Source organism: Myxine glutinosa, chromosome 10 (assembly GCF_964187855.1).
Source record: "Myxine glutinosa chromosome 10, kmMyxGlut1.1, whole genome shotgun sequence".
Lineage (NCBI taxonomy): Eukaryota > Metazoa > Chordata > Myxini > Myxiniformes > Myxinidae > Myxine > Myxine glutinosa.
This window is the reverse complement of record NC_136270.1, coordinates 49,504,210-49,530,343: the sequence shown is the minus strand read 5'-3', so window position 1 is coordinate 49,530,343 and position 26,134 is coordinate 49,504,210. Positions and strand designations below refer to the sequence as shown.

Below are 26,134 nucleotides of genomic sequence, written 5' to 3'. Positions count from 1 at the left end.
CTCTGACATTCTCTTCACACCCCGACTTCCAACTGCCTTCAACATATCTCCCACAACTCCCATCGGCCCTCCCGCTTTTCTACTCTTTATTGCTTCCTCAACGTCCTTCTCAGTTATCTTCTCTGCCGGTCTAAATCTGAGTTACTCTCTATGTTGCCGTCCCATTCATTCTCTGCATTCAAAAGCATTTCCATAGAAATCTTCAAATCTTTCCACAGATTCTCAATGGGATTCAAATCTGGGCTTTGGCTGGGCCACTTTCACCTTCTTGTTCTGAAGCCATTCAGTATTGTTTTGGTTGTATACTTGGGGTTATTGTCCTGTTGGAATTCAATTCTTTGCTGTCGTCTTAGGTCGTTTGCACTCTGAAGTAGGTTCTGTTGTAGGATTTGCCTGTATTTGGCTCCGTTCATCGTTCCTTCTATTCGTACAAGGCTCCCAGTTGATGCCGCTGAAAATTATCCCCATAGCATGATGCTATGCCCATGATTCCAACCACTCCCCCTCTCCCTCCCCCCCCCCCCCCCCCCCCAGACGTGGCACTTTGCAGTCAGTCCAAAGACTTCAAATTTTGTCTCATCAGACCACAGAATATTTTGCCTCATGCTCTGAGTCTTTCACATGCCTCTTCGTAAACTGCAGGTGTGCTGTCATGTTCCTTTGTCTCAGGAGTGGCTTCCCTCTTCCCACTCTCCCATAAAGCCTAGATTTGTGAAGTGCTGCAGAGACTGTTCTTCCGACAGGTTCTCCCATCTCGGCCAAGGAACTCTGAAGTTTTGTCAGAGCGGGCATTGGGTTATTAGTCACGTCCCCGACCAAGGTCTTTTGCCCAGTTGCTCAGTTTGGTCGTGATTGCCCGTGAACCACGTGATTAATGCTGATTCGAGGAACATGGCGGCCGAGCAACCTTAGATTGATATGTTATAGAACTTGAAGCTCAACTCGGCTGGGTCTGGCAGATGTCCCTGATCGGGAGCAAGGTGGGGCTTCCGGGAAGGGGCGTGGTGAGCTGGAGATCGGGTGCGATGGCGGCTGGCTTGTAGCTCGAGTGTTGAATGGTGATTGAACGTTTTGCCTTTACTGGACTGGCCTTCACGTGATACACCTCAGATCTGAGGCCTGTGCTCCCACGAAGACGACACAATAAGAAACGTGATGAACGGCATATTCAGCAGCATAGATTCAACGAAAAGCCCGACCGAATATCGTTGCTTCGTGGCTGCTTTCCGCCGCCGAAATCCAGCGCGGCTTGGGCGATTCTGCCCCTGTTTGGAGAACACCCAGCGAGGCCTTCATCGGGGCCGAGCGAGCAAGGCTTCCGCTGCCGAAATCCAGCGCGGCTTGGGCGATTTTGCCCCTGTTTGGAGAACACCCAGCGAGGCTTTCATCGGGGCCAAGCGAGCAAGGGGCGTGTCGGGACCTGGTTCGCGCCATTGACCGAGTGGTTCGCACCAACCGGAGCTGTTTTCGAATGACGTGCTGATGTCCTTGGACTTCGCGCCAGGCTCTGGGCCGACCAGGCCGACGTGGTGTGTGGTGCTGATATTTTGAGAGGCTTGATTTAATACCCCAACCTCTCAACCCCACCTCCTTTTCTGCTACCCCGCCGTTATTATTTGCTAGTATTTTTTTTTTTTAGTGAAAGCCCACAATATATTATATCCTTATATATATATATATGTGCACATTATATATATGTGCTTATATATATGGACTTCCGCTTCCGGTCCGCTCGAGCAAGGAGGCTTGCTTCGATCTCTCCACAGCATCGAAGTCCTTTCCAAGGGTGTGGTGCTGACCAGGCCGCCGTGGTGCTGACCGGGCAAACGTGGCGTGGTGCTGACGGGGCCCCCGCAGCCGTGGTTCCCCTCCTCCCCCCTCCACCCCTCCAACCCCCCCCCCCCCCCCCCCCCCCAGAATTTCCATGTTTTAAACGTTTCCTAGTGTGTACCCTGGATTAGAATCGGTACAACGTATCCCTGCGTGTCGTAAGAGACGACTAAGAGGGTTGGCGTCAGGAAGGGCATCCGGCCATAAAAACATCAAAAAGAGAACCATGACAATTACAACTACATATGGGCAGGGTACAGCCCGAAGTGGAGATCGGTTTCTGAGGTTTGGGACATGGAATGTAGGGACAATGACAGGGAGATCAGGAGAAGCAGTGGAAGTATTGGTCAGAAGAGTGGACATATGTTGTGTGCAAGAGACGAGATGGAAGGGAAGTGGTGTGAGAATGGTGCAGGGTAGGCAGGGACAGAAATACAAGTTTGTGTGGCAAGGGTGCCTGGAGGGCGTGAATGGTGTTGGTGTCCTGTTTTCTGAGGAGTTTGTAGACAGTGTGGTGAGTGTGACTAGAGTGAGTGATAGGTTGATGATGGTGAAAATGATGATTGGAAAGCTCTTGGTGAACGTCATCTCGGGATATGCTCCGCAGGTTGGTCGGAGCGATGAAGAGAAGGACAAGTTCTGGTGTGCGATAGAGAAGCTGATGGAAAACGTGAAAGATGAGGAAGTTGTTGTGGTAGGAGGCGACCTAAATGGACATGTGGGAAGGAGTATGGATGGTTTTGAGGGAGTTCATGGGGGTTACGGATATTGTGTGAGAAATGGAGAAGGTGAAAGGATTTTGGAGTTTGCTGATGGAGCTGATTTGTTGATTTGTAATACTCAGTTCCAGAAAGAGGATAATAAGCTTGTTACATACACGTCAGGTGGGTCGACGACAAACGTTGACTACCCGATGGTGCGTAGGCGAGATAGGGGGCACCTCCGGGACACAAAGGTGATCCCGGGGGAGGAGGCTGTTTCACAGCACCACTTGGTTGTCTGCGACATAAGGGTGAAAGGTGCGAAGACATGCTGAATGGAGAAGGTGGATCAGACTTGGCAACGGTTGCTAGAGTGAGATGTGCATGGAAGAAGTTTCGGGAACTGAGTGGCGTGCTGATGAGGAGGGGAGTGTCGTTGAAGCTGAACGGAAAGGTGTATGCTGCATGTGTGAGAAGTGTTATGATTTATGGGAGCGAGACATGGGTAATGAACGTAGAGCAGCAACGAAGGTTGGAAAGGGTGGAAATGCGAATGGTTCGATGGATGTGCGGAGTATCGTTGAGAGAGAGGAAGACAAATGATGAATTGCGAAAAATGATGGGAATAGAGCCTGTGATTGATGTTGTGAAGAGGAACAGGTTGAGACGGTTTGGTCACGTGTTGAGGAAGGATGAAAGTGACTGGTTGAGAAGAGTGATGGAAATGAATGTAGAAGGAAGTAGAGGACGGGAAAGACCGAGAAAGACTTGGCTAAAGATGGTGGAAGAAGAAATGCAGGCAAGGGGGTTAACAAGGAGATATGCAGAAAATAGGGCAAGATGGAGAAGATTGTCATGGGGACCGCAAGGCTAACCCCCGCTCTCGCAGGGAAAATGGCCTTAAAATGCATGTTGTTGTGTTGTTGTTGTTGCTCAGTTTGGTCGCACGGCCAGCTCTAGGAAGATATTATATTTCCTAATGATGGAGCTCACTGTTCTTGGGAACTTTCAATACTAGAAATTGTTTCATTCCCCAGGTCTATGCCTCTTCACAATTCAATCTCCGAGTTCTACCGACAGTTCCTTGGACTTCATCGTAGAGTTTCTGCACTGACGTACACTGTCTAATGTGGGACCTTGTATTAGAAAGGTGTGTTTATTTCTAAATCATGTCCATTCAATTGAGTTGGCCACAAGTGAACTCCAATCAAGTTGTAGAGACATCAGAAAAATGTTCAAAGGAAATTAGATGCACCTGAGCTCAATTTGCAGTGTCGTAGCAAAGGGGTTGAATACCTATTGACTCAAGAAATTTTATAATTTCATTTTTCATTATTTTGTTAAAAATTTTATTTAAAAAATAAAATAAAATTCCACTTTGACCTTATGGGGCATTATGTGTAGACCAGTGACAAAAAAAAATCTCAATTTAATCCATTTTATATTCAAGTTGTAACACAGAAAAGTGAAAAACCTCAAGAGGTGTGAAGGAATACTTTCTGAAGGCACTGTATATTATCTTGCAGGATTGTGAGTTGGATAGGCGACTGTGACGAGGCATGGCCTGCTCATGGTCGCTTGTCTTTTCTGCATATCTTGTGGGATTGTGAGTTAGATAGGCGACCTTGATGGGTTGGAAGGGGGTTTTTGAAGGCTTGAAGTGGGGAGGGGATTGGCATTCTCTCAAGGAGGGCTTAACGCCATGTCATTATAAAAGGTTTATGTCCAAGACAATGTGTCTACTGTATATGCATCAGGAAGGAGATAATTGGTTTTGTATCATTTTTTGTGACATATTTTCTGCATATCTTGTGGGGTTGAGTTGGGCAGGCGACCATGGTGGTTGGGAGGTTGTTTGAATGCTTGGAGCGGGCAGTGGATTGCCGCCTTGTGGTTGAGAGGGAGAAGGTGAGGACTTGGAGTTGGGAGGCGTAGGTTGAGGAATTGGGTTTTGGGGGGGGGGGTGGGGAGGAAGCTGAAGGAGTTTAGGACTTGGTCACATTTTACATTACGTGGAATTTCCTTGGGTCCCTACTAGTTTCCCCTAATTCATGTTTTAGCACAAATGTGTGGTGAAATAAACGTATAGGAATACGTTTCGATAATCGTGTGGCAAAGGAGATCATCCTCCCCCACGATGTTGTTTCTGTTCCCCTCTACCCCTGTTTTTTGCTTCATCCCTGTTTAATGGTTTATCCCGTTGTAAAACCCACTGGTTATGAGTTTAATCACAGTTTCAGCAAACCGAGCATTTTTGCAGTGTCAAGACTCTTGAGGCATGGTTCAGGACCAATGCCACATCCACCAATCAGTGCGGAGCAAACTAAGCTGATTGATTTCACAGGGCGGGGCATCAGACAAGATAATAAAAAGACCACCCTGAGTTCTTGAGCAGTACCTCAGTCATTAGTAAGGGAGCCACTGGTTTCCATTGGTCTTCTGCCGGAGAGGCAGTCCTTGAGAAGCAGGTCGTTCTTATGCATTGGGGTGGATCGTGCACTCTACTATGGCGTCCCTTTTGTCTCCCACCATCTCCCACATCACTGTGAGAGCCTTTTGGTTGGGTTGGGGCCAGCGAGCCGAGCGCCAGCAGTCTGAATGCATGACTCGGGTCTGGTTTTGCCTCGTCCCGCTCTCTATTGTCGTCCTTTGATGGATGCTTGAGGCCTTAAGGATAGATAATTAAGGCTGTTGTCCGTACGAATGCCTGGGGCATGTATTTCGGGTTTTTACGATTATTAAAGATCATTCTCCGTTTTAACACACCTTTTAAATTCACTGGTTCTCTTTGGAGTCATTCAGATGGTGGTGGTCGCTGATTTTGAATAACCGATTCAGCTTTAAAGAATTATGGAGTATATTTGTGTTTTGGAGTACGTAATGGCCATTATTAAATGCACCTCTTCGCTGGCTTATAACCTCGGCTTGAGTTCCATCTTGGATTAGGACCCTGGCAAGGCAAGCTTTAAAAAATATTTATTTATTTATTTTTCTTCTTCTCTTTTCTATAAGAACAAGACTCGTAGAAGAGCAAAATGAAATTGACTGGGGTAGTGGGGCAACAATTGTGCACAACCAGCAAGGGAATAAACAAACAGGAAAGGAATAGAGAGGAAATGGGAGGAAACATTTAAACTAGCAAGTAAGAGATTTTTTTTTGATTTTTTTTTTTTTTTTTTTTTTGTATACTGAATCGAGGCTCGTGAAAGAGCTAACATTTATTTCACAAACAAATCAACCAGACAAACAAAATATACAAAAAGAGGGAGCGGAAGACAAGATGGGGAGAGAAGGGGAAGCACACAACCACAACATTTGAGAGCAGGGAGAAGTGTGGGAGGGAGAGGGCTTGGGGGCAGGAGGCGTGGGAAGGGGAGGGGGGCGGGGGGGTAGAGGTATAAAACACCAGAGTTGGTGTTTCCAGACCAGAAACACACAAAGAGAGTTGGGTTCGGAGGGACCAAATGCTGGTAATAAAGATCACGGGTCATGATGGAGGATGACACGAGGTGGTAGACTGGCCGTGCATTGCCTGCTTAACCCTACCCGGGCTGGGCTATTTTGATCAGCGGCACATCAGCAACAGATGAGTTGTGAATGGTGAATCGGTGGTGGTTTGGAAGTTAATACGAGCTTTGGTTGAGGGGGCCGTCCTCCCCCCACCATTCCTCAGCCCAGATAGGAGTAAAGCAGCCCTGGATGGATGAGTGAGATGGACTGGCGAAAGGAGGAGCAATGGAGTTGAGGTTTGCAGTCAGCCTGGATTTTGAACGTTTAACCAGAAGGGGATTACTGGAAGAATATGTGGATCCTGGTGTTGTTTGGGAGAGCTAATGAAAGCTGTAGGTAGCAGGCTGTTATTAAACGTACATCTTTCTTCTCCCTCTTCTCTCCACACCACCACCTCCCTTCTTTTATACTTCCCAGAGGGTCGCATCGATGTGAACATGAGTTTGATCAGCTTCGCAAAAGTGCAGACACTTGTGTCTAATTTGGGTGTTCGGCCTGGAGGACATTGGCGGCCGAATGACTGCAAGCCACGGTGGAAGGTAAATTTCCATTATTTATGTTTTTAAACCTTGTGTGTTCGAAGCGTATTCAGTAGCAGACCGAGCTAACATGTGTGTAATTTGGCCCGGGAATTGACATACGTTATCTTCTTTCTTAATTACTGTTCATCCTCGTTCTGCATTCCATCTCTTTTAGCTTATATAGTATTAATATTTCATGTTTGTCATTTTTCACATGAATTATTTGCTATTTTATTGTTCATTTTTTAGCTTGCTATTCTTTATTTATATTGTTCTGCTCCTACCGTTCATTTTAATATTTATTATATTTCACATTTTTTATTTCAATGATTGTTATTGGGGGGTTTTCCCTGCATATCAGAACCTGATGAGTTGCAGCGCTGCCCTCTTGTAGCATTTTCGTTGTCCCTCACGTGCTGAGGTGGTTTTTCCGGGACTTGTTACTCAACAATTGCCCTCGGTTTATTCAGTCTGTTATCCGTTTTCCACCCCTTCAAGCAATGCAATTCCAATTTATTTATCAGACATCTTGATGAGACTTCCACCCACACCATGGTCTGTACAATATTGTTACCATTGTTCAACCTCATGTTGTCCTCACAGGCTTCTTCTTGCATCTGATTTGCTGGTTTTAACACGCATTTATTTACCATTAGCAAGTCTTTGCCCGTTGTGGAAATTTCAGATATGGATATAGGTTGACACTGTCTAACTGAAGTGTGGCCATCTCCTGCCATTCCAATTTCGTTGTTGCAATGTTCAACTCACTCTGGTTGTAACTTATATTATTGTTCAAGATGAAAATGGCTGATTTGGAGGCACTGCAGTCAACTCTTTAAACTTGTATTGACTTGTATACTTCATGATACCGACTAAACCCGTCCATAAGGATGGGTTATTCCTCAGCATTGAGGACGGGCCAGTTTCCCCGGGACTGAGGGCAGGTCGGTTTCCCCGGGATTGAGGGCAGGTCGGTTTCCCCGGGATTGAGGGCAGGTCGGTTTCCCCGGGATTGAGGGCAGGTCGGTTTCCCCGGGATTGAGGGCAGGTCGGTTTCCCCGGGATTGAGGGCAGGTCGGTTTCCCCGGGATTGGGGGCAGGTCGGTTTCCCCGGGGTTGAGGGCAGGTCGGTTTCCCCGGGATTGAGGGCAGGTCGGTTTCCCCGGGATTGAGGGCAGGTCGGTTTCCCCGGGATTGAGGGCAGGTCGGTTTCCCCGGGATTGAGGGCAGGTCGGTTTCCCCGGGATTGAGGGCAGGTCGGTTTCCCCGGGATTGAGGGCAGGTCGGTTTCCCCGGGATTGAGGGCAGGTCGGTTTCCCCGGGATTGAGGGCAGGTCGGTTTCCCCGGGATTGAGGGCAGGTCGGTTTCCCCGGGATTGAGGGCAGGTCGGTTTCCCCAGGATTGAGGGCAGGTCGGTTTCCCCGGGATTGAGGGCAGATCGTTGCCCCTGGAATTGAGGGCGGTTAAATGCCCTTGAAATTGAAGGCGGGTAAATGCCCCTGAAATTGCGGATCATGAGAAATGTGAGAAACCAAGAGATGGAAATTGGGCTGCATTATTGAGGCAAAAAACTGATTCCCTTCACTGCAGACCTATCAGCTTACGTCCAGACTTCAGCTAGGTGATGGAATCCATCATTGGGGTCGATTTGAAATCCTTCCTTTTCTCCAACAACCACATCTCATTTTGTTTCAGACTAGGTCACACCACCTTGAACATGCTGCTTCTACTCACCCAACAATGGATGGAGGCCCTCCATGTCTGACATGAGATCATGACCGTCTCTCTGGACATATCTTATGCTTTTGATATAGTCTGGCATCCTCCCTTTCTCTCCAAACTCTCTGCCTATGGCATCCAAGGCCAACTCCATACATGGCTTTCTGACTTCCTCTACTCTCATAGCCAACATGTGGCTCTCAACAGAATCTTTTCATCTCCTCTCCTTGTCAAGGCTTGAGTGTGCCCACGCATTGTTCTGGGCCCAGTCCTATTCCTGATCTTCATTAATGATCTCTCTGGCACTCTGGAAATTCCTCCATATATATATTGTTACGAATTTGGTAGTGCAAAATCTAGAGCCAGGTAGATCTGTATAGGTAGGTATTCGACTGTCGCGATAGGGAATCTACCTGTAATAAGTTCTTCATGTTTAGGCGTTTTTCGGGTTAAGATGTATGATTGTGAATCTACCAGGAGATTCGGGTGATAGTTAGTGTAAGGAAATAATGAGTAGAGCCCTTGTATGTCTCACCTGGTAATCAAACCTTTGTCCATTTTGGCCCTGCACACCACTTAAACATTAGTTAGGACCTTTAGTACAACACTAAATGACGCCCTCTCCCCTGACATGACTAAGGAAGAAATCAGGCTGGAACACTGCCACAATTGGCCGCCACCATTTACACCTCCGAGAGGCCTACCCGCCTCGCATAGCACGTGCTGTGACCATGGAATGGGAGGGACGGGAGTGAGAGTGGTGCAGTGGGCGTGCCCCTGGACGAGCCGGCGAGCCGGGGGAGGCTCTGATTGGCTGAGGAGTGCGCTAATGCTGACGTGATCGGCCGGAGATATTACCGAGGGCCGGATGCCATTTTCGGCAGTAGAGAGTTCAGCATTTTGCGAGGTCTGAGTCAAGAGTTCGTGTGCACCCGAGTCGAGTTGAGATCCTGAGTTCAGCACGAGCTGAATGAGCATCGGACGCCTTTGCTGGCAGTTGGATCAGGAGTTCGAGTTGAGCGCAGAGAGCCCAAGCAGTGCGCAGTTCGCAGTTCGAGTGCAGAGCCCGAGTCCGTTTTGAGCAGTTGGGTTTGAGACGTGGCAGGACTTTGGTCCGAATCGACCTCGTGTGGAGCCGCTAGCCTGCGTGGGACGCGTGGCGCTTGAAGCAAGGCCTTGTGGGACTTGGAGCGAGGGACCTCGTGGTGTGCGATCGGGCCAGAAGGAGTGGTGTTGGACGACAGCCACCAAGACGACAAAGACAAGATAAGGCCGAGCTCCGCGTACACTTGGCATTAAAGACGTGTTTCTTTGGTATTCATAATCCCTCGTTTTGTTTTTGAAGTCGGTGTGCGGGATCCCGATTTGGATATTTATTACCGGCGCGTGCTTTTTCCTGTCCTTGCTTTTATTTGAATAAATCGTTGTATTATTTTCCTTTCCCATTCAAACCTGTGCCTGCTTGAGTTAATTTCCTCTCACATGACCGGAGCTACGCCGGCGTGCTGCAGTTAAGTGCTTTCGCCGCAGCCTCCATTTCCCTTCTTCCTCCCGCGCGGCCATAGCCGAATCAGTGTTTGGATAGTTGCCTCCGAATAATGCCGTTTAGGCCATCCGCAATTCTGATGTTAATTGGAGTTGCACGACAATATATATATATATATATATATATATATATATATATATATATATATATATATATATATATATATATATATATATATATATAAGTTCAAAACACACCTGGTCACAAGTGTGCCGCACTGACCGGGTCCTCAGTCGAGGTCCTCAGCATCATCCTGTTTCGGCCCTTCAACCTCGATACGGTCAGCTAAGGTGGGCCAGCAGGGGCGCATACACATCCACATGCAGCAACTGCACCTGGATGCATACATACCCCCACCCCAGCCAGTACGAACTGTCGTGAAAATCAAGCTCAGACACGACTTGACCTCTGGGTAGGTTTTAATATCATTTAGATCTGCAGTACATCCTGTAAAAATACATGCATGCAATAGGCATTAAATCAGAGCATTTCATGAGCAGCAATGGTCGATGCAATATAACAATGGTTAGCGCAGCGCATTGTCAGCGCAGCATTTGGGGCGTACATACCATTCAAACTACTGGATAATGTCACAGTGAGTTCCGCTGAAGTGTCGGCGCGCCCCGGTTGTCCCGGGTCTTATAGACGCCCCCCCCTTCCTCCGTAGCGAGCACCCCTGGGTTCACCTTGGTATAATTTCACTACATTCTCCCCGCCGTTAGAACTATACTGCCGCTCGGCAGGTTGCAAGCAAGCATCAGCAATAAACGCATGGGTCACGTCAATCCACGTCAGTCGGTCCATCCGTAGCGGGCGGGGCGGCGAACCTCCCTGCCAGTTCGTGTTCGGAATCTACCGGGCACGGCGTCCCCTAGCCCGGAGTCCCCCGCGTCGGAATAGCCGCCGGAGGTTGGAGTCGGAGGTGGCGCCCCTGCGCCTTCGGGCACGGGAGCGGGGGACGACGGGAGTAACAGTGGTAGTTCCATAGGGGAAGCTTCGATAGAGTCCATAGACTCGTAGACGGGTTCGTCGATATCCCTGTCGTCGTCCCCACATGGGGCGAGATGGCGTACGGAGACAGTAGACTCGCGGCCATCCGCCGTTAACACGCGAGCATGCTCGGGATTAGCCTGGAGGACCTGCACCTTGTCAACAAGGGGGTCGTACTTGCTAGTGCGAACCGCTCGTTTGAGATAGGCGGGCCCCGGTTCAGCGAGCCAGCTGGGTAAAGATTGGATACTGCCGGAGCTTCTAGGGTGGTGGAACAGTCGTTCGTGAGGAGTCTGGTTGGTGGCAGTACATAGGAGAGCCCGGATCGAGTTTAGAGCGGCAGGCAGCGACCACGCCCATTTATCGAGGCCTCGGCCGAGGGTCCGAAGGCTTAGCATGACGGCCCGCCATATAATCCCATTAAAGCGTTCGATCTGTCCATTAGCTTGGGGCCGGTACGGGGTGGTGTAGCTCGAAGCGACATTATGCTGGAGCAAGTAGCCCCTCACCTCCTGGGACAGGAACACCGCACCCCGATCGGTATGCACGTAGGCCGGATACCCGAACATAGAAAACAAATTCTGCAGGCACCGAATAACCGTGGCAGCCGACATATCCCCGCACGTGTAAGCAAAGGGGAATCGGGAATACTCATCGACGATAGTGAGCAGATAGCGAGAGTTGCTCGACATCGGCAGCGGCCCTTTGAAGTCCATCGCCAAGCGCTCCCACGGTCTAGTAGCCCTAACGAGTGTCCCCAGAGGGGGGCTATAAAAACGCGGTTTGAGTTCCGCACAGATCGCGCAATCACGGCAGATGCGGCGGATGTCCTCCATCTAGTACGGCAGATTGCCCGCGCGCACAAAATGCGCGAAGCGCGTTACCCCGGGATGACACATAGTGCTGTGCAAAGTGCGCAGCCCCTCCAAAGTTACAACCCCCGCGCAAGTGGCCGGCCTCGATAAGGCGTCAGCGACCAGGTTATCCTTCCCCGGGCGGTATTTGATGGTGTAGCAGAAGTCGGCGAGTTCGATACGCCAACGGGTGATTTTCTCATTCTTAATGCGCTGAGCATGTAAGGTGTCGTACATAAACGCAACACTCTGTTGGTCCGTGATGATTTGGAAACTCCGCCCAAGCAGATACGGACGCCATCGCCGAATTGATTCGACGATCGCGTACGCTTCCTTTTCGACAGACGAATGCCTCCGCTCGGCGGAGGTGAGAGTCCGCGAGAAGAAAGCCACAGGGCGGCCTCCTTGGGAGAGAGTCGCCGCTATCGCATGATCCGAGGCATCACTCTCCAAAACGAAAGAGGCACTCTCGTCAATCGTCGCGACAGCGGCGCCAGCAATGTCGACTTTAAGGCCCTCGAAGGCCGCCAGGGCGGCCGGGCCCATGGAGAAAGTGTCGCAGGCCACGAGGGGGCGGAGCTTTGCGGAGAAATTTTGCACCCACTTTGAGTAGTGGGCGAACAGCCCTAGAGCGCGTTTCAGCGAAGCCCAATCGCTAGGCGGAGCCATATCGAGCAAAGGGCGCAGACGCTCCTTATCCGGAGAGACGGAGCCATGGGTCATGGTGTACCCCAAAAGGTCTACCGTGCGTAGAGAGTATTGACACTTCGCCGCATTCATGGTTAAGCGATATTTCCGCGCGACCTCGAGGAAGCGTTTCAGATTAGCGTCGTGATGCTCCTGGTCATACCCACAAACCGTAAGATTGTCCAGATAGACAAAGACATCGGTCAAATTCTCCTTCGCAACGAGGTCATCTATAGCTCTCTGAAAACAAGCGACGCCGTTCGTTACCCCAAAGGGAAGTCTCGTGAACTGGTACAACCGCTGACCCGATTCAAAGGCTGTAAAGACGCGATCAGCCCTAGAGATGGGGACTTGATGATACGCACTACGCAGATCGAGAGTGCTATAAACGGAATACAGGGCCACCTGGCGTACCAGGGCGTCCATCCCCGGTAAGGGGTAGGCATCCAGCTGTGTAAAACGATTAATCGTCTGCGAATAGTCGATTACCATTCGCCGGCGGTGGGCCTCACTCCGCACCACTAAGACTTGGGCCCGCCACGGTGACCTACTGTGTTCTATGATACCGTCCTTCAAGAGCAGGGCCGTTTCTTCCGCAATGAATTGCGCGTCCGCGCGAGAGTAGCGCCGCGATTTGACGGCTACAGGGGTACAATCAGTGGTCAGGTTGGGGAACAGTGAGAGTGGCTCCATGTCCATTTGAGCGAGGGCGCACACAGCGAGCGTGTCCGGCCCTCCGAAGTCTATTTCCAAATGTCCATGCTGCTTAAGGAAATCAAGTCCTAACAGAACGTCAGCGCATAAGGCCGGTAATACCATGAGATACACGTCCGGGAACGTGCGTCCGTTTATCACAAGTTTCAATCGACACGCCCCTTTTGTGCTCAACCGAAGTCCCTGAGAGGCTATGAAGATCCGGCGGGTTGTCCCGAGAACCGGCCACCCATGTTGATGCACGAGTCGCTGATCAATAAAACTATCCGTGGACCCCGTATCAATCAAAGCTTGCGCAAAAACGCCCGCGACCGTGAGCGGAATGAAGGCCTGCGCTAGGCCGGCAGACCCGGCAGGTATAGTTCCGGCCGGGCGAGAAGATCGCGCCTCACGGGTGGATCCCACGCCGGCTGCAATCCTTCGGGCCTCAGCAGGAGCATTGAAGTCAGTTGGCTCATCAGCAGTTTCATTTGCCAGAGTGGGAGTGAGTTGGTCGTAAGAGCAGCCGCCAGATGGCGCTCGAGCCACGTGAGAAAGATTTCTGCCGTCTGTAGATTCACATGCCAAAGTGGGTGCATGTAATTCGCAAAAGCTGCCGTCAGATGGGGCTCGTGTCACGTGCTGCATTTGCCGCACTTCGAGAGGAATTTCCAAAGTAGGAGCATGTCGCTTGTTTGAAGTAGGCGTTCGAACGCCAGTCAAGGTCGGACGCGCTGTGACCGGTCGCGTTCGCGCCATTTGTTTCGGCGGCCCGATGTATCTCACCAAGGTCGGGCGAGAAGCCAGAGGCCCGCGAGGAGGAGAGCGGCTCTTCAAAGCTGAGCAAGGCGCCCCGTCCGGCGCTCGATCCGTTGGCTCTGCGATGAGCCCATTCAAGGTCGCTCGGGAATGCGTGCCCCGAGCGGCCTTTCTGCAGACCTTTGCAAAATGGCCCTTGGTGGAGCACAGGTTACAGGTCGCCTCTCGGGCCGGGCATTCAGAGCGAGGATGCTGCCGATTTCCACAAAAATAACATTTTGCATACCGGGCAGGTCGTGGCCTGGCAGCGGCGGCCGCAGTGAGGCCGGAAGCGGAGTCCGCTTCCGGAGCTCCCAGAGTCTCGGCCGTCGTGGGGGTCGGGTCCTCCTCCGTATCCTCGGCGGTAGCCCTCTCAGGTCGCGCGAGTTGCGAGGTCCCCGCCACGACTCATGGGTGATCATATGCGGTCAATTGTTCTCGGGCATCTGTGTATACGCGTGCCAGCCGTAGTGCTTCTGTAAATGTCAGCTCCGCGACCTCCAAGAGACGGAGCCGCAAGACTCCGGAACTAATTCCGGAGATGAATGAATCTCGGAGCAAATCGTCCTGCACTTGCTCGTGGGTCCGGACGTCCTGCACGCAGTCTGCCAATAGGTAGCGCAGCTCCTGCGCGAAGCGATCGATCGATTCAGACGGTTGCTGCCGCCGCTGAGAAAGTTGATGCCGGCCGTGTACAGCGCTCCGTGTCTTTACGTAGAGGCGCTTCAGCTCGGCTAGGACCGTAGCGTACGTCCCAAATCGAGAAATGTTCTTGAAAACAGTGTGATGGACCTTGGACTGTAACACGGACAGCTTTATCGCAGCGGTGGGCTCTGTCTCGTGAGCCGCAAAGTAATTCTGCAGCGTGTTGAGCCAATGAGCAAACTCCGATGCAGATCCCTCAGCTTGAGGGTCGGCTCCGAGAATCGGTACCACGATCATCTTGTGGTCAGCCATTCCGGCGATCTAAATGATATTAAATGTCGTGAAAATCAAGCTCAGACACGACTTGACCTCTGGGTAGGTTTTAATATCATTTAGATCTGCAGTACATCCTGTAAAAATACATGCATGCAATAGGCATTAAATCAGAGCATTTCATGAGCAGCAATGGTCGATGCAATATAACAATGGTTAGCGCAGCGCATTGTCAGCGCAGCATTTGGGGCGTACATACCATTCAAACTACTGGATAATGTCACAGTGAGTTCCGCTGAAGTGTCGGCGCGCCCCGGTTGTCCCGGGTCTTATAGACGCCCCCCCCCCCCCCCTTCCGTAGCGAGCACCCCTGGGTTCACCTTGGTATAATTTCACTACACGAACAACAACAACAACACCTCCGCTTCCAGAATCCACTGGAAGCAAAGCTTCCAGAATCCACCAGAATCCACTGGAAAAAATAAACTCACTCCCACGATATCCCTAACTTATTGTGAGTAGCGTATACACAATGCTGATGGAAATGCATTCGTTGGCTGTTTGAAGAGTTATGCTACAGCTGGTTTTTGTAGTGTTGTTGTATTGCTCATACCCCTCTGCTTGTTTGACTTTGGGTTCTTTTTCTAATGGAGACTTTGGATTCCTGTGGTCCTAGGTGGCGATTTTGATTCCCTTTCGTAACCGGCACGAGCACTTGCCTATCTTGCTTCGCCATCTTGTTCCAATGTTGCAACGACAGCACCTGCAGTTTGCGTTCTACCTCATTGAACAGGTGTGCACCTAAAATCCATGCTTTCGCCATGCTACTAGCTCTTGTGGGTTAATCCCGTTTTCTTTACTCCAGTCATTTGCTAGATTTGTTTTCTTGGATAAAGCGCCACTGTTTTTGATTTCATACACAGGTTTCCTGGCAAGTTATATCATCCTCTCATGGGTTGAATCATCCACCCTGTCCTTTAATCTTCCCTTCTTCACCCCATCTGTAAACACTTGTATTTATCTCCACCCCAAGCATAATTTTCACTTTTCTATCTGTTTTGGCTCCCCCGTCCCCCATCCCACCCGCACCCTGACCTTTCTCCACAAGCCAGCATATGTATGTTGTTCAAATACAATTTGTATAAAATATTAATTCATACACATCTTATATATGTGAGGTTTTATTGGCCTAACCCACCATTTATGAAGATGCTCCGAGGTTGAAGCAAACTATCAACTCGTGGCTCTGGAACTTGAACTCTCAGACTGGTATCGCTATTTGCCTGTCATAAAAATAAAGTCCGAAGATCGGAAGGCTGGACTGGAAAGAAATGTTCTTTCTGGGAAATTGCACCATCAGAAACTTTCTGGGAAATTGCACCATCAGACGGCGCTTTCTGGAGTTTGTCTATCTGTGCGCTTTGATCTTGGTTTTCCACCCAATGAAAGTAAACGGTGTGAAAATACAGCAATGAGCATAATTTGTTTTTGCATTCTTTTGTCAACAGGAAATGTAGCAATGAGTGTGCCATCCTTCGGAAATACATTAAGCAAGAGGACCCGTCCACCATTCGTCGTCGTCGTCGTTGGATGTTAAAGGTCCCCCACGGTGTCTTTCGCAAAGAGTAGGCGAGTTATCGCCCGCACTCTGACCAGATTTGAATTTCCCGTCATGACTGACTACTGGGAAGGCAATAGCAAACCACCGGCCTAACCTATGGCAAGAGACTACTTAGGCAGCACCAGTGCTTTGTCAAGGGTAGGGCACATTGATGATGAGGATAATTTATTCGTTTACACCTTGGCTCTTTGACATCTTGGCAAACGAATGATGATATAAGTCGATATGCTCATCAATTGAATGCACGCAAAGAGCTGAGCCCGCCCACCTGCCTTTCTTTTCGGGCAAACTGTGTATTTTGTATGCAAAACTTGCTTGTGTTCAATCGTCTTTCAATCCATGAAAAATCGTCATGGGCTTATATTATAGGAAATCAAAATTTAATTCTCCAAATAACATTCCTGGTGTAAATGTGAAATTTAGTTGTTTTAGGACTGGTGTTGGGCTAGCGGTTAGGGTGCCGGCTTAGGATCCCAGGATCCTGGGTTTGAATCCTGGTCGATCGCTGAATTAACGCCAGGGGGGTTGACTCAGCCTGTCATCCTTCCGAGGTCGGCAAATTGAGGTCACTGGTAATTCCCTGCTTGTCGTAAAAGGCGACAAAAAGGGTTGGCGGCAGGAAGGGCATCCGGCCGTAAAACATTGCTTCAAAAAGGGGACCAAAAAACAACAACAACCACGGTCCCCGAAAAAGGCCAACCCCCGCTTTGCGGGGAAAAATGGCCTCTAAATGTTGTTTTTTTGTTGTTGTTTTTTTAAGGACTGTTGTTGCTTTGTGTTAATACATCAAGAGTACCATTTTGGGAATCTTGCTCATTAAAATAAGTCCACCCCTCCCCCTAACCCACCTTCCCCCAGGCTAGCGACTTACCCTTTAACCGTGCCATGCTGTTTAATGTGGGGTACTTGGAAGCCCTCAAAGACCTGGCGTGGGACTGCTTTGTCTTCCATGATGTGGACCATATTCCCGAGAATGACCGTAATTACTATGGTTGTGGTTTGATGCCTCGTCACTTTGCACACAAGCTCGACAAGTACATGTACATGTAAGTAGCCAGTGTCATTTCATTGTTCCGTACCTTAGTGGCTGCGTTGTGCTTACCAAACGGTTGGTTTACTTTTCTCTTGCTCATGGGCCACTGGAAGACGACATGTTCGAAGCTGAAAGAAGCATTCTGTTTGTAACTTTATTGCATGAGAACAGATGTCGGACTTCACATAGCTCTTTTTTCTAGCATAATGTAAGCCTGGCTGTTTGGCCTTGCAATGAGAGTTACCAGTTGTAAAAAGTTTTTAACTTTGTCTCCTCTTTCCCACCCACAGCCTTCCATATGATGAGTTTTTTGGAGGTGTGAGTGGTCTTACAACCCAGCAGTTTAAGCGGATAAATGGCTTTCCAAATGCTTTCTGGGGTTGGGGTGGAGAAGATGATGACCTTTGGAACAGGTATAGTACACCAACACCATATAAACTCTTGCTCACCTATAAACTGTTGAATACGTGCATCCCAACCAGGACTTTGCATCACAAACTGACGTCCCTCGGTTGGATGTTAAATCTGGGTGTCCAATCTGCTAGCATTAGTTGGTGGACTTGAAGATTCCACATTGTCTTTTGACAATTGCCGGCACCCTGGTGAAATTGTTACCGGCACCCTGGTGAAATTGTTGCCAGCACCCTGGTGAAATTGTTGCCAGCACCCTGGTGAAATTGTTACCCTGGTGAAATTGTTGCCGGCACCCTGGTGAAATTGTTGCCGGCACCCTGGTGAAATTGTTGCCGGCACCCTGGTGAAATTGTTGCCGGCACCCTGGTGAAATTGTTGCCGGTACCCTGGTGAAATTGTTGCCGGCACCCTGGTGAAATTGTTGCCGGCACCCTGGTGAAATTGTTGCCGGCACCCTGGTGAAATTGTTGCCGGCACCCTGGTGAAATTGTTGCCGGCACCCTGGTGAAATTGTTGCCGGCACCCTGGTGAAATTGTTGCCGGCACCCTGGTGAAATTGTTGCCGGCACCCTGGTGAAATTGTTGCCGGCACCCTGGTGAAATTGTTGCCGGCACCCTGGTGAAATTGTTGCCGGCACCCTGGTGAAATTGTTGCCGGCACCCTGGTGAAATTGTTGCCGGCACCCTGGTGAAATTGTTGCCGGCACCCTGGTGAAATTGATGCCGGCACCCTGGTGAAATTGTTGCCGGCACCCTGGTGAAATTGTTGCCGGCACCCCGGTGAAATTGTTGCCGGCACCCTGGTGAAATTGTTGCCGGCACCCTGGTGAAATTGTTGCCGGCACCCCGGTGAAATTGTTGCCGGCACCCCGGTGAAATTGTTGCCGGCACCCCGGTGAAATTGTTGCCGGCACCCCGGTGAAATTGTTGCCGGCACCCCGGTGAAATTGTTGCCGGCACCCCGGTGAAATTGTTGCCGGCACCCCGGTGAAATTGTTGCCGGCACCCCGGTGAAATTGTTGCCGGCACCCCGGTGAAATTGTTGCCGGCACCCCGGTGAAATTGTTGCCGGCACCCCGGTGAAATTGTTGCCGGCACCCCGGTGAAATTGTTGCCGGCACCCCGGTGAAATTGTTGCCGGCACCCCGGTGAAATTGTTGCCGGCACCCCGGTGAAATTGTTGCCGGCACCCCGGTGAAATTGGTGCCGGCACCCCGGTGAAATTGTTGCCGGCACCCCGGTGAAATTGTTGCCGGCACCCCGGTGAAATTGTTGCCGGCACCCCGGTGAAATTGTTGCCGGCACCCCGGTGAAATTGTTGCCGGCACCCCGGTGAAATTGTTGCCGGCACCCTGGTGAAATTGTTGCCGGCACCCTGGTGAAATTCAAAATCCCTACCTTATTGTGGGCACTGCATCAGTGGTAGTCGTGTCCCCCAGGAATTATGTAACCTGGGAGCCATATTATTAATTGACTCCTGTTCTGTGCATACAATACGAGTCCTCATTCCACTGAGGTTTTGATTCTCCCATGTGACCTTGGAGGTGAGAAGACAGTGTCCTGATGTGGTTAAAAAAAACGTTGCCAAAACGAGTGCAGAAATGTTGTGAACACACGTATGAACTATTGTTTTGTACATTTATTTTCCTTATCACTGTATGACTATAATATGGGCTCTTGTTTAGCATCAAAAGGTGAACTCGTAGGTGAGCTATCGTGGTCACCCAGGCCAAATTCAAAATTCCTGCTGCAGCCAGCAGGGGCACTGCATCAGTGGCAAAGCTGCACCCCCAGTAAAATATGCTACCTGCAGCCATTTGCTGTATATAAAAGAAAAAGCTTAACTTTTATTTTAAAATAACACCATGTCTTTAGGTTTATTGGTTGAGGCGTTTTGTTCTGCTTTTAAGCTTTAGCTGCAGAGGAGCTTGTTGTTGTTGTTGTTGTTGTTGTTGTCATCGTCGTCGTTGTTGTAGTAGTAGTACAGCCCCAGACAGATCTCTCGAACAAGCCTGTGACACGGAGACAGTCAATCAATTTCTCAGGAGTGAACCAGAGACCCCTCCACATCCAGGATGGCGTACCCCGTCTTCACAAATTCTGAGCCAGGACAGAGTTGGGGAGGGAGACAGACAGATGGAAAGGGCCGGTCCATGGAGACTGATCTGCACTCTGACCATGACCCCATTACCCTGACGAATCCAGGCAGCAGGGAAGAATGGGGAAGTTTCCCTCCGACTTGCATTAGGGGGTACAACCATCGCGAAGAGGCATCCCTGATATTTGCAGAGGAGGTTGTAAGTGTAAGAGTGTTGTCATGCAATTCCTTCCCTTGAAGGTTGTGATAGAGTAATAGTTGTGACTTTGGCACCATTTATCACCAATTAAATTAAATTTGTCCCCTTTTGTCTCGTACCCACATTGATGACAAAATATCTATTTCTTTTGAAACCACTGCTGTACTTTTCCTTTTACCCACCACTTAAGGTATGCATATGCTGTTCGCCGTCTGACGCCTGTTGCAGCATTGTATCACTATTTAAGCCTCGCCCTATAGAATAAACTATAAAGGGAGGCTTATAGCTGTTGTAGGGTTTGTTTCTCCAATTAGTGCCCCCAATTTTAGTGGCACCTCGGTTTCTTCGACCCCTCGAACTTCGGCACTAAACCACCATTAGGGGTCTTTCCCCCCCCCCCCTCCCCCCTCCACTGTTTCTGTGAATGTCCGAGCTCTATCTCGGAGCTGGCTGGGACTTTCGGAATGAAATTTTACATCAATAATGGGAATAAAATGCATGCAGTGTTGACATTTCTTTGACCTTGACATAATTTTAGGGTCGTGACGTAATTATCGAAAAATGTATTTTGTTTTTTTCACCAAAACTCGACTAGGTTTTGTCTAATTGGACCAAAATTGCCCCTTCTATGTAGCCTCGGGCAAGGCACATTTACGCTTAATTTACATAATACCCTCCAGGTTAAAGGTGAAGTTCAAATGGCTGTCTGGAAAAAATAAAAAACATTTTTTGTTATCACTCAATTTTGCCAGTGTGGAATCTTACAGATCACCTGGCCTTCCAAGATGTCCCAGCAACATAATAATGTACCTGCACTGAAGTTGTGCATCAGATATTTGATTGGTGTCCTTGGCCTACTTTTTTCGAATTGTGAACTAATTAACAAAAAAAAAAACACCTTTTTGATCATACCTTGAATAATTGTCCTTTGATTTTCATGATGCTTTGTGTTATGGATAGATTGTTGATGGTGACACATTTTTGAGAATCAAATTTCCACTCTATCCCTAAATGTTGAAAGTCAAGGTCGTATGACGGTCTGAAAAAATATACATGGCCATCATTGGGTTGTGGGTGCCGGAGGAGGCTTACCCTTGGTGATCGCTTTGTGATCGCAGATTTGTAGTTGGCCGTGCTCTTTTGTGCGAATTACACAATGGACACCACAAAGGCTCGAGAATCTATTATGTGCTGTGAGAGTGTCAAACGACAAAGAATTATGGGCCCTTCCTTATTTGAATGAAACCTTCATGCTGTGTTCATTATAAACCTGAATTATGACTCCTGTAATCAAATGACAAGCAACGTTGTTCCAGTAAACCCAGGATACGCGTTTTAGTACCGCTAGTGCACGCCACCTTTTGTTTACATATCAGGTTTGTGTATCGAGTGAATGCATTCCTGTGTGGAATGTTCTTCCATCATTCGTGGAGTATGGTGAGGCCTCCGATGCAGTCACCCCTTCTTTGCTCTCCCTTCTCCCCCACCCCCAATCTCCCCTTTCCTAACTACTATAGTAACCATAAAACATGCAGTAAAATTGGCAACAATTCAAAATGTTAGATTTTTTTTTTTAATGTCTGTAAATATAAATTAATGCTAATCACTGGACAGCTCCTTTGAAATCCCTTTTTGAGATCTGTACTTGATCAACGCATCATGGCAGTTTGTCATGTGCACCCGATCAGGCATTGAATCCCGGATGAAGCAAGGAAGAGGTGAACATTGGAGAGGGTTAAATAGTAACAAGACTTGTAAATAAATCTGTGTAAATGTTCCACTATGTCTGATTGTGATTGATTTATGACACACTTGAACATCAAGGGTCTTGTGTATGTATTTGTTGCTTGATGAGCAAGTTTATTATCACTTTGATCTTGTTGTTAGATGTGCATGTTGGTAAACCAGTTTGCATATGGCAGAAAGGGGGATTTCATTTATTTATTTTTGACTGAAGCACATTTGGTGAATAAACAGTTTCACTTATGTACTGCTACTTATCATAATACAAAGATTTGAGAGGCTCTGGTCTTAAATCTGGCTTTCACATTTTGTGCAGGGTCACATTTGCAGGCTACAACGTATCACGCCCTCCTGGGGACATCGGGAAGTACAAATCCATTCCACATCATCACCATGGGGAAGTCCAATTCTTGGGAAGGTATTCTTTTCTATCTTTTTTTTTTTTTTTTTTTTTTAAATCTCATTTGTAACACGTTTAAATTGTCCTTTAAACCAAACATGTTAGAAGAATTTTGATAAGCTTCTCTGCGGTTCGACACAAGACTTGATAAAACAAATGTTGGTATGTGCATGGGAATTTGATAAATAGCATTTGGCTGTATTCACTTAAAAAGTACACCCCTCTGCCCATCAACCTGGGCTGTCCATCAGATTGGGATGCCTGCCCCCCTCTGCCCGTCAGCTTGGGGCGCATCCACCTCTGCCCGTCAGCTGAGGGCGAGCCTCCGCTTCAGCCCTTTAGCTTTGGAATGCATCCCCTCACCTCGAGACCTGTGAGATGCCATTTCCATCACCTTGAGGGCTGCTGTCACCCTCGACCTGGAGCTGCCGCCCCCTCTCCCCATGACCTGGGGGCTACCGGCCCCTGTCCCGTCATGTGGGAGCTGCAGTCCCCTGTGACTTGGGGGATGCAACCCCTTCGCCACACAACCAGGGGGCTACTGTCCCCCTCTCCCAATGGCCTGTTAGCTTCCAGCCCTTCTCTACGCAACCTGTACCCACGATCTGGGGGCTTCTGCCCTCCATAGCCCAGCGACCTGGTGGTTGACGTCCCTCTCAGCCCGTGACCTGGGGGGTGCTGTGCCTCTCTCCCTATGGCCCGGGGTCCCCCTCCCACTCTCCCTCACCCTACAACATGGGGGCTGTCATCCCCATCCCTGCCACCTGGAGGTTGTCACCCCCCTCGTTGAGGTCTACTGTTCTCTCCCCACGACCTGGGGGCAACTGTCCCCCTTTCCATTTTTTTGAAACACGGTTCAGCATACGAAGCCACGTTCAGTATTCTGACAATTTTTATAGAAAACCTGCACCACCCAGTTTATGTGGTTCACCGGATGCCCAGGTTCGATCCACGGTCTGGATACGTAATTTCCCCACATACATAACTGTAACATTCCTGTTCATTTGTATAAAAGACGGATGTGTCATAAAAAAGTGATATGTTCAACAAAAATTGGGAGGGATGGAGGCAGAGGTCTAATAAACACCACCCATCCATATAAGCGAGCCCGATGGTAGGGGAAATAACCATCATATGTGACAGTTATGCAGTTACATGGGAAAATTGAATCCATCTTGCAGAGCTCAAGTTCTGCTTCATCCTTTGGGTGGCACACCCACCATGGGCAGTAGTAGTACCCTGACAGTAGTACTTGACAATGTGCTGCTGCATTTTTTTGGATCCACTATACCACCAAAGATGGCGCTATTCCAACTGCAACAGCGAGGGAGTATATACCCCATCATTTTTCCAGGGGGGGTTTAAGGAGCTGCTAACCCGGCTAAAACCTGGCCGGTACAACCTTCTACTTCTGTGACAAATTTGGTCCTAATCTGTCCAGAGGTGTAGGAGTGTACAGGTAACACTCAGACAGATAAACAATTGACATTTATAGTTATAGGTTAAACGTTTTTGGTGAGTTACTGTGTTTGAACTTCTATGAACCATAAGAGATGATACCTTGTGCTTCATTATGTGAATTTATAAAGATAATAAATTAAATTGTTCTCCACCTATCAATGTTCATTTGCTTTGTCTCTTCCTCCAGGTACAAACTTCTGCGGCGATCAAAGGAGCGAAACTTTTTGGATGGCCTAATCAACCTCAACTACACAGCACGAGTATCTGTGGAGCCACTATTCAAAAAAATCTCTGTAAATCTTGTTCCAGACCAGGCTCCCATCTCCGATTACTAAGACTTGGAGATCACCGAGTTGTGGTTGTAAGTTTAGATATGGTTGGCAAAGAGCCATTTGACTCGACCTATGCCAATGTCTGCACTGAACCAATGGCATGGACAGAAGATTTTGCAAAAGTCTGACTTATGTCATTCTATCTTGTCTTTATATTTTTAGCACTTTTCCCTTTTCTGCCCATCTCACATTTCTCCTTTATCAGGTTTTTTACTATGTCATTCATTGTGTGTGTGTGCGTGTGCACGTTGTTCTATGTTCGGTGTAGGTGAGGGGCTCCAAGGCAGCAATGAATACTGGCAAGTGAAATACATGTAAAGAACAGCATTTGGGAGCAATTGTCACTAAATGGGGAAAACATTTCTTCATCCCATTTGGCCTTGTGCATTGTGTCTGACCAAAACATTGATTCACGGAACAGAGTTGCACTTCTGCCATGTCTGGTAACTGTCCGCCACTCAGTGCCACCACAATTTCACCAAAGCTGTGGTGCCTGTATCACCCTTAAGAAAAGGATAAAAACTCCGATACGAGGTTTATTTATGAATGGCTATATTCTCTATTTATTTGTCCTTTTCTTCACTTTTATTTTTCATTGTCTGCTTTTTCTGCTCTACTCGACATTTCGACTACGGAGAACATGTTGAACCTGCTGTTGGAGGTTGAGGTCCAAAAATGCTGGAAATGATTCAGTTCTCTCGAGTCCAGCTGTTCCGGTGCAAGGGTGTACCTTGCATGCTGCAATGTATTTTACTGTTTGTTTTGAGGGTGAAACGGCTTATTGGACGACGAGTGTAACTCCATTTTATGACCACTTGTGTTTACTACTCACAAATATGTCGTTTGTGCTTTGTGCGACTTTTATTCCTTTTTTCTTCTTGTTCTTTTTTTTTTTTTTTTTTTTTACACAATCGTTAAGTGTCATTGGTTGTTTTTAATACGAGTGATGCTTTGTTTCTCGTGCACCAATTAATTCGCACATTGGCTTCTCCTGTGACCCCGCCCACTCTGGCCCCATCCACTTTGTGGTCTTCTTGTGCACTGAAGTCTTTGGAGGAGGCCAAAGCGAGTGACTGAGTGAGTGCGGATGAGGAGACGTTGTATTTGAACTGTTAAAATGTCACTTACAAGGGGAGATTTGGTTTTGTTAACTTAATTTAAGCCTTTGTATTGTGTCATGGCTGTGTTCTCTGTCTTGCAATACAAATGGCATTGTATACAAACACAGGTTGTTGTTTTTTGACAGTAAACATCAGTGTTTCATTTCACTTCCTTTTTACGTGCCGACTGAAATCTCAACAGAATTTTTGAAACACTCAACACATGTTGATGAACTGTGGATCATTTTTCTCCATAAAACAGGTGTATCTGGAAGTAGTGTTCCAAACGGCTGAAAGTATTTCCTCTCAAATGGGTCATCACAAAGAGCAGCACCATACAAGTACTCCATCTCGCTGCAAACTGTTAGTCGGGACATCTGTAAGTTAGTAGGGATAGCTAATTAAATAGAGGACTCGTTCTGCAGAGTAATAAAAGTCAATGCACAGTTATCTTGGTTTTGTTCTTTCTTCGGCACTCTTGATCAACCTCGGCCCAAATAATTAATTTTTTTCCACCTTCCGATTTCCCATTCAAAACGTGGCACTGCCAATCTACGCTTTGGGATTAGGAGTGCACTGTGTAGCATGGGGTCCCTTCTGGTGTGTATCTGTCATTGACGTGTTGATTGGTGTTCGTTTGTACATACAATTGCTGTAGGTTCTCATCATGAATTGCCTAAAGTTACCTTGTGAATCTCCATAAGGTTTATTCCCCCTGAGAAATTTTAAACAAAATAATTAAAAATGCAAAGCTAAAATTTCTTGTCAATAACTATTCAACCCCTTTGCTATAACACTTCAAATTGAGCTCAGGTGCATCCAATTTCCTTTGATAATCCCTGAGATGTCTCATACAACTTGATTGGAGTCAACCTGTGGCCAATTCGATTGATTGGACATGATTTAGAAAGAAACACACCTTTCTATAAAAGGTCCCACAGCTTTAAAAAAATTATTTTTTTTAT

The 26,134-nt window shown here is 48.2% G+C and overlaps 1 protein-coding gene across 3 annotated transcripts in view; it reads left to right on the top strand.

The window, feature by feature from the left end:
- B4GALT6 (beta-1,4-galactosyltransferase 6) overlaps positions 1-25,332 on the top strand; it is a 115,778-nt gene extending 90,446 nt beyond the window's left edge. For all 3 annotated transcript variants that reach the window (XM_068127621.2, XM_078785621.1, XM_068127622.2), the window contains 6 exons: positions 6,459-6,580; positions 15,445-15,561; positions 17,248-17,435; positions 17,713-17,835; positions 22,193-22,294; positions 23,925-25,332. In XM_068127621.2, the coding sequence (XP_067983722.2) occupies positions 6,459-6,580; positions 15,445-15,561; positions 17,248-17,435; positions 17,713-17,835; positions 22,193-22,294; positions 23,925-24,072 (800 nt within the window). In that variant the 3' untranslated portion in view covers positions 24,073-25,332. The remainder of the gene's footprint in view (positions 1-6,458; positions 6,581-15,444; positions 15,562-17,247; positions 17,436-17,712; positions 17,836-22,192; positions 22,295-23,924) is intronic.
- Positions 25,333-26,134: the final 802 nt, after the last annotated feature.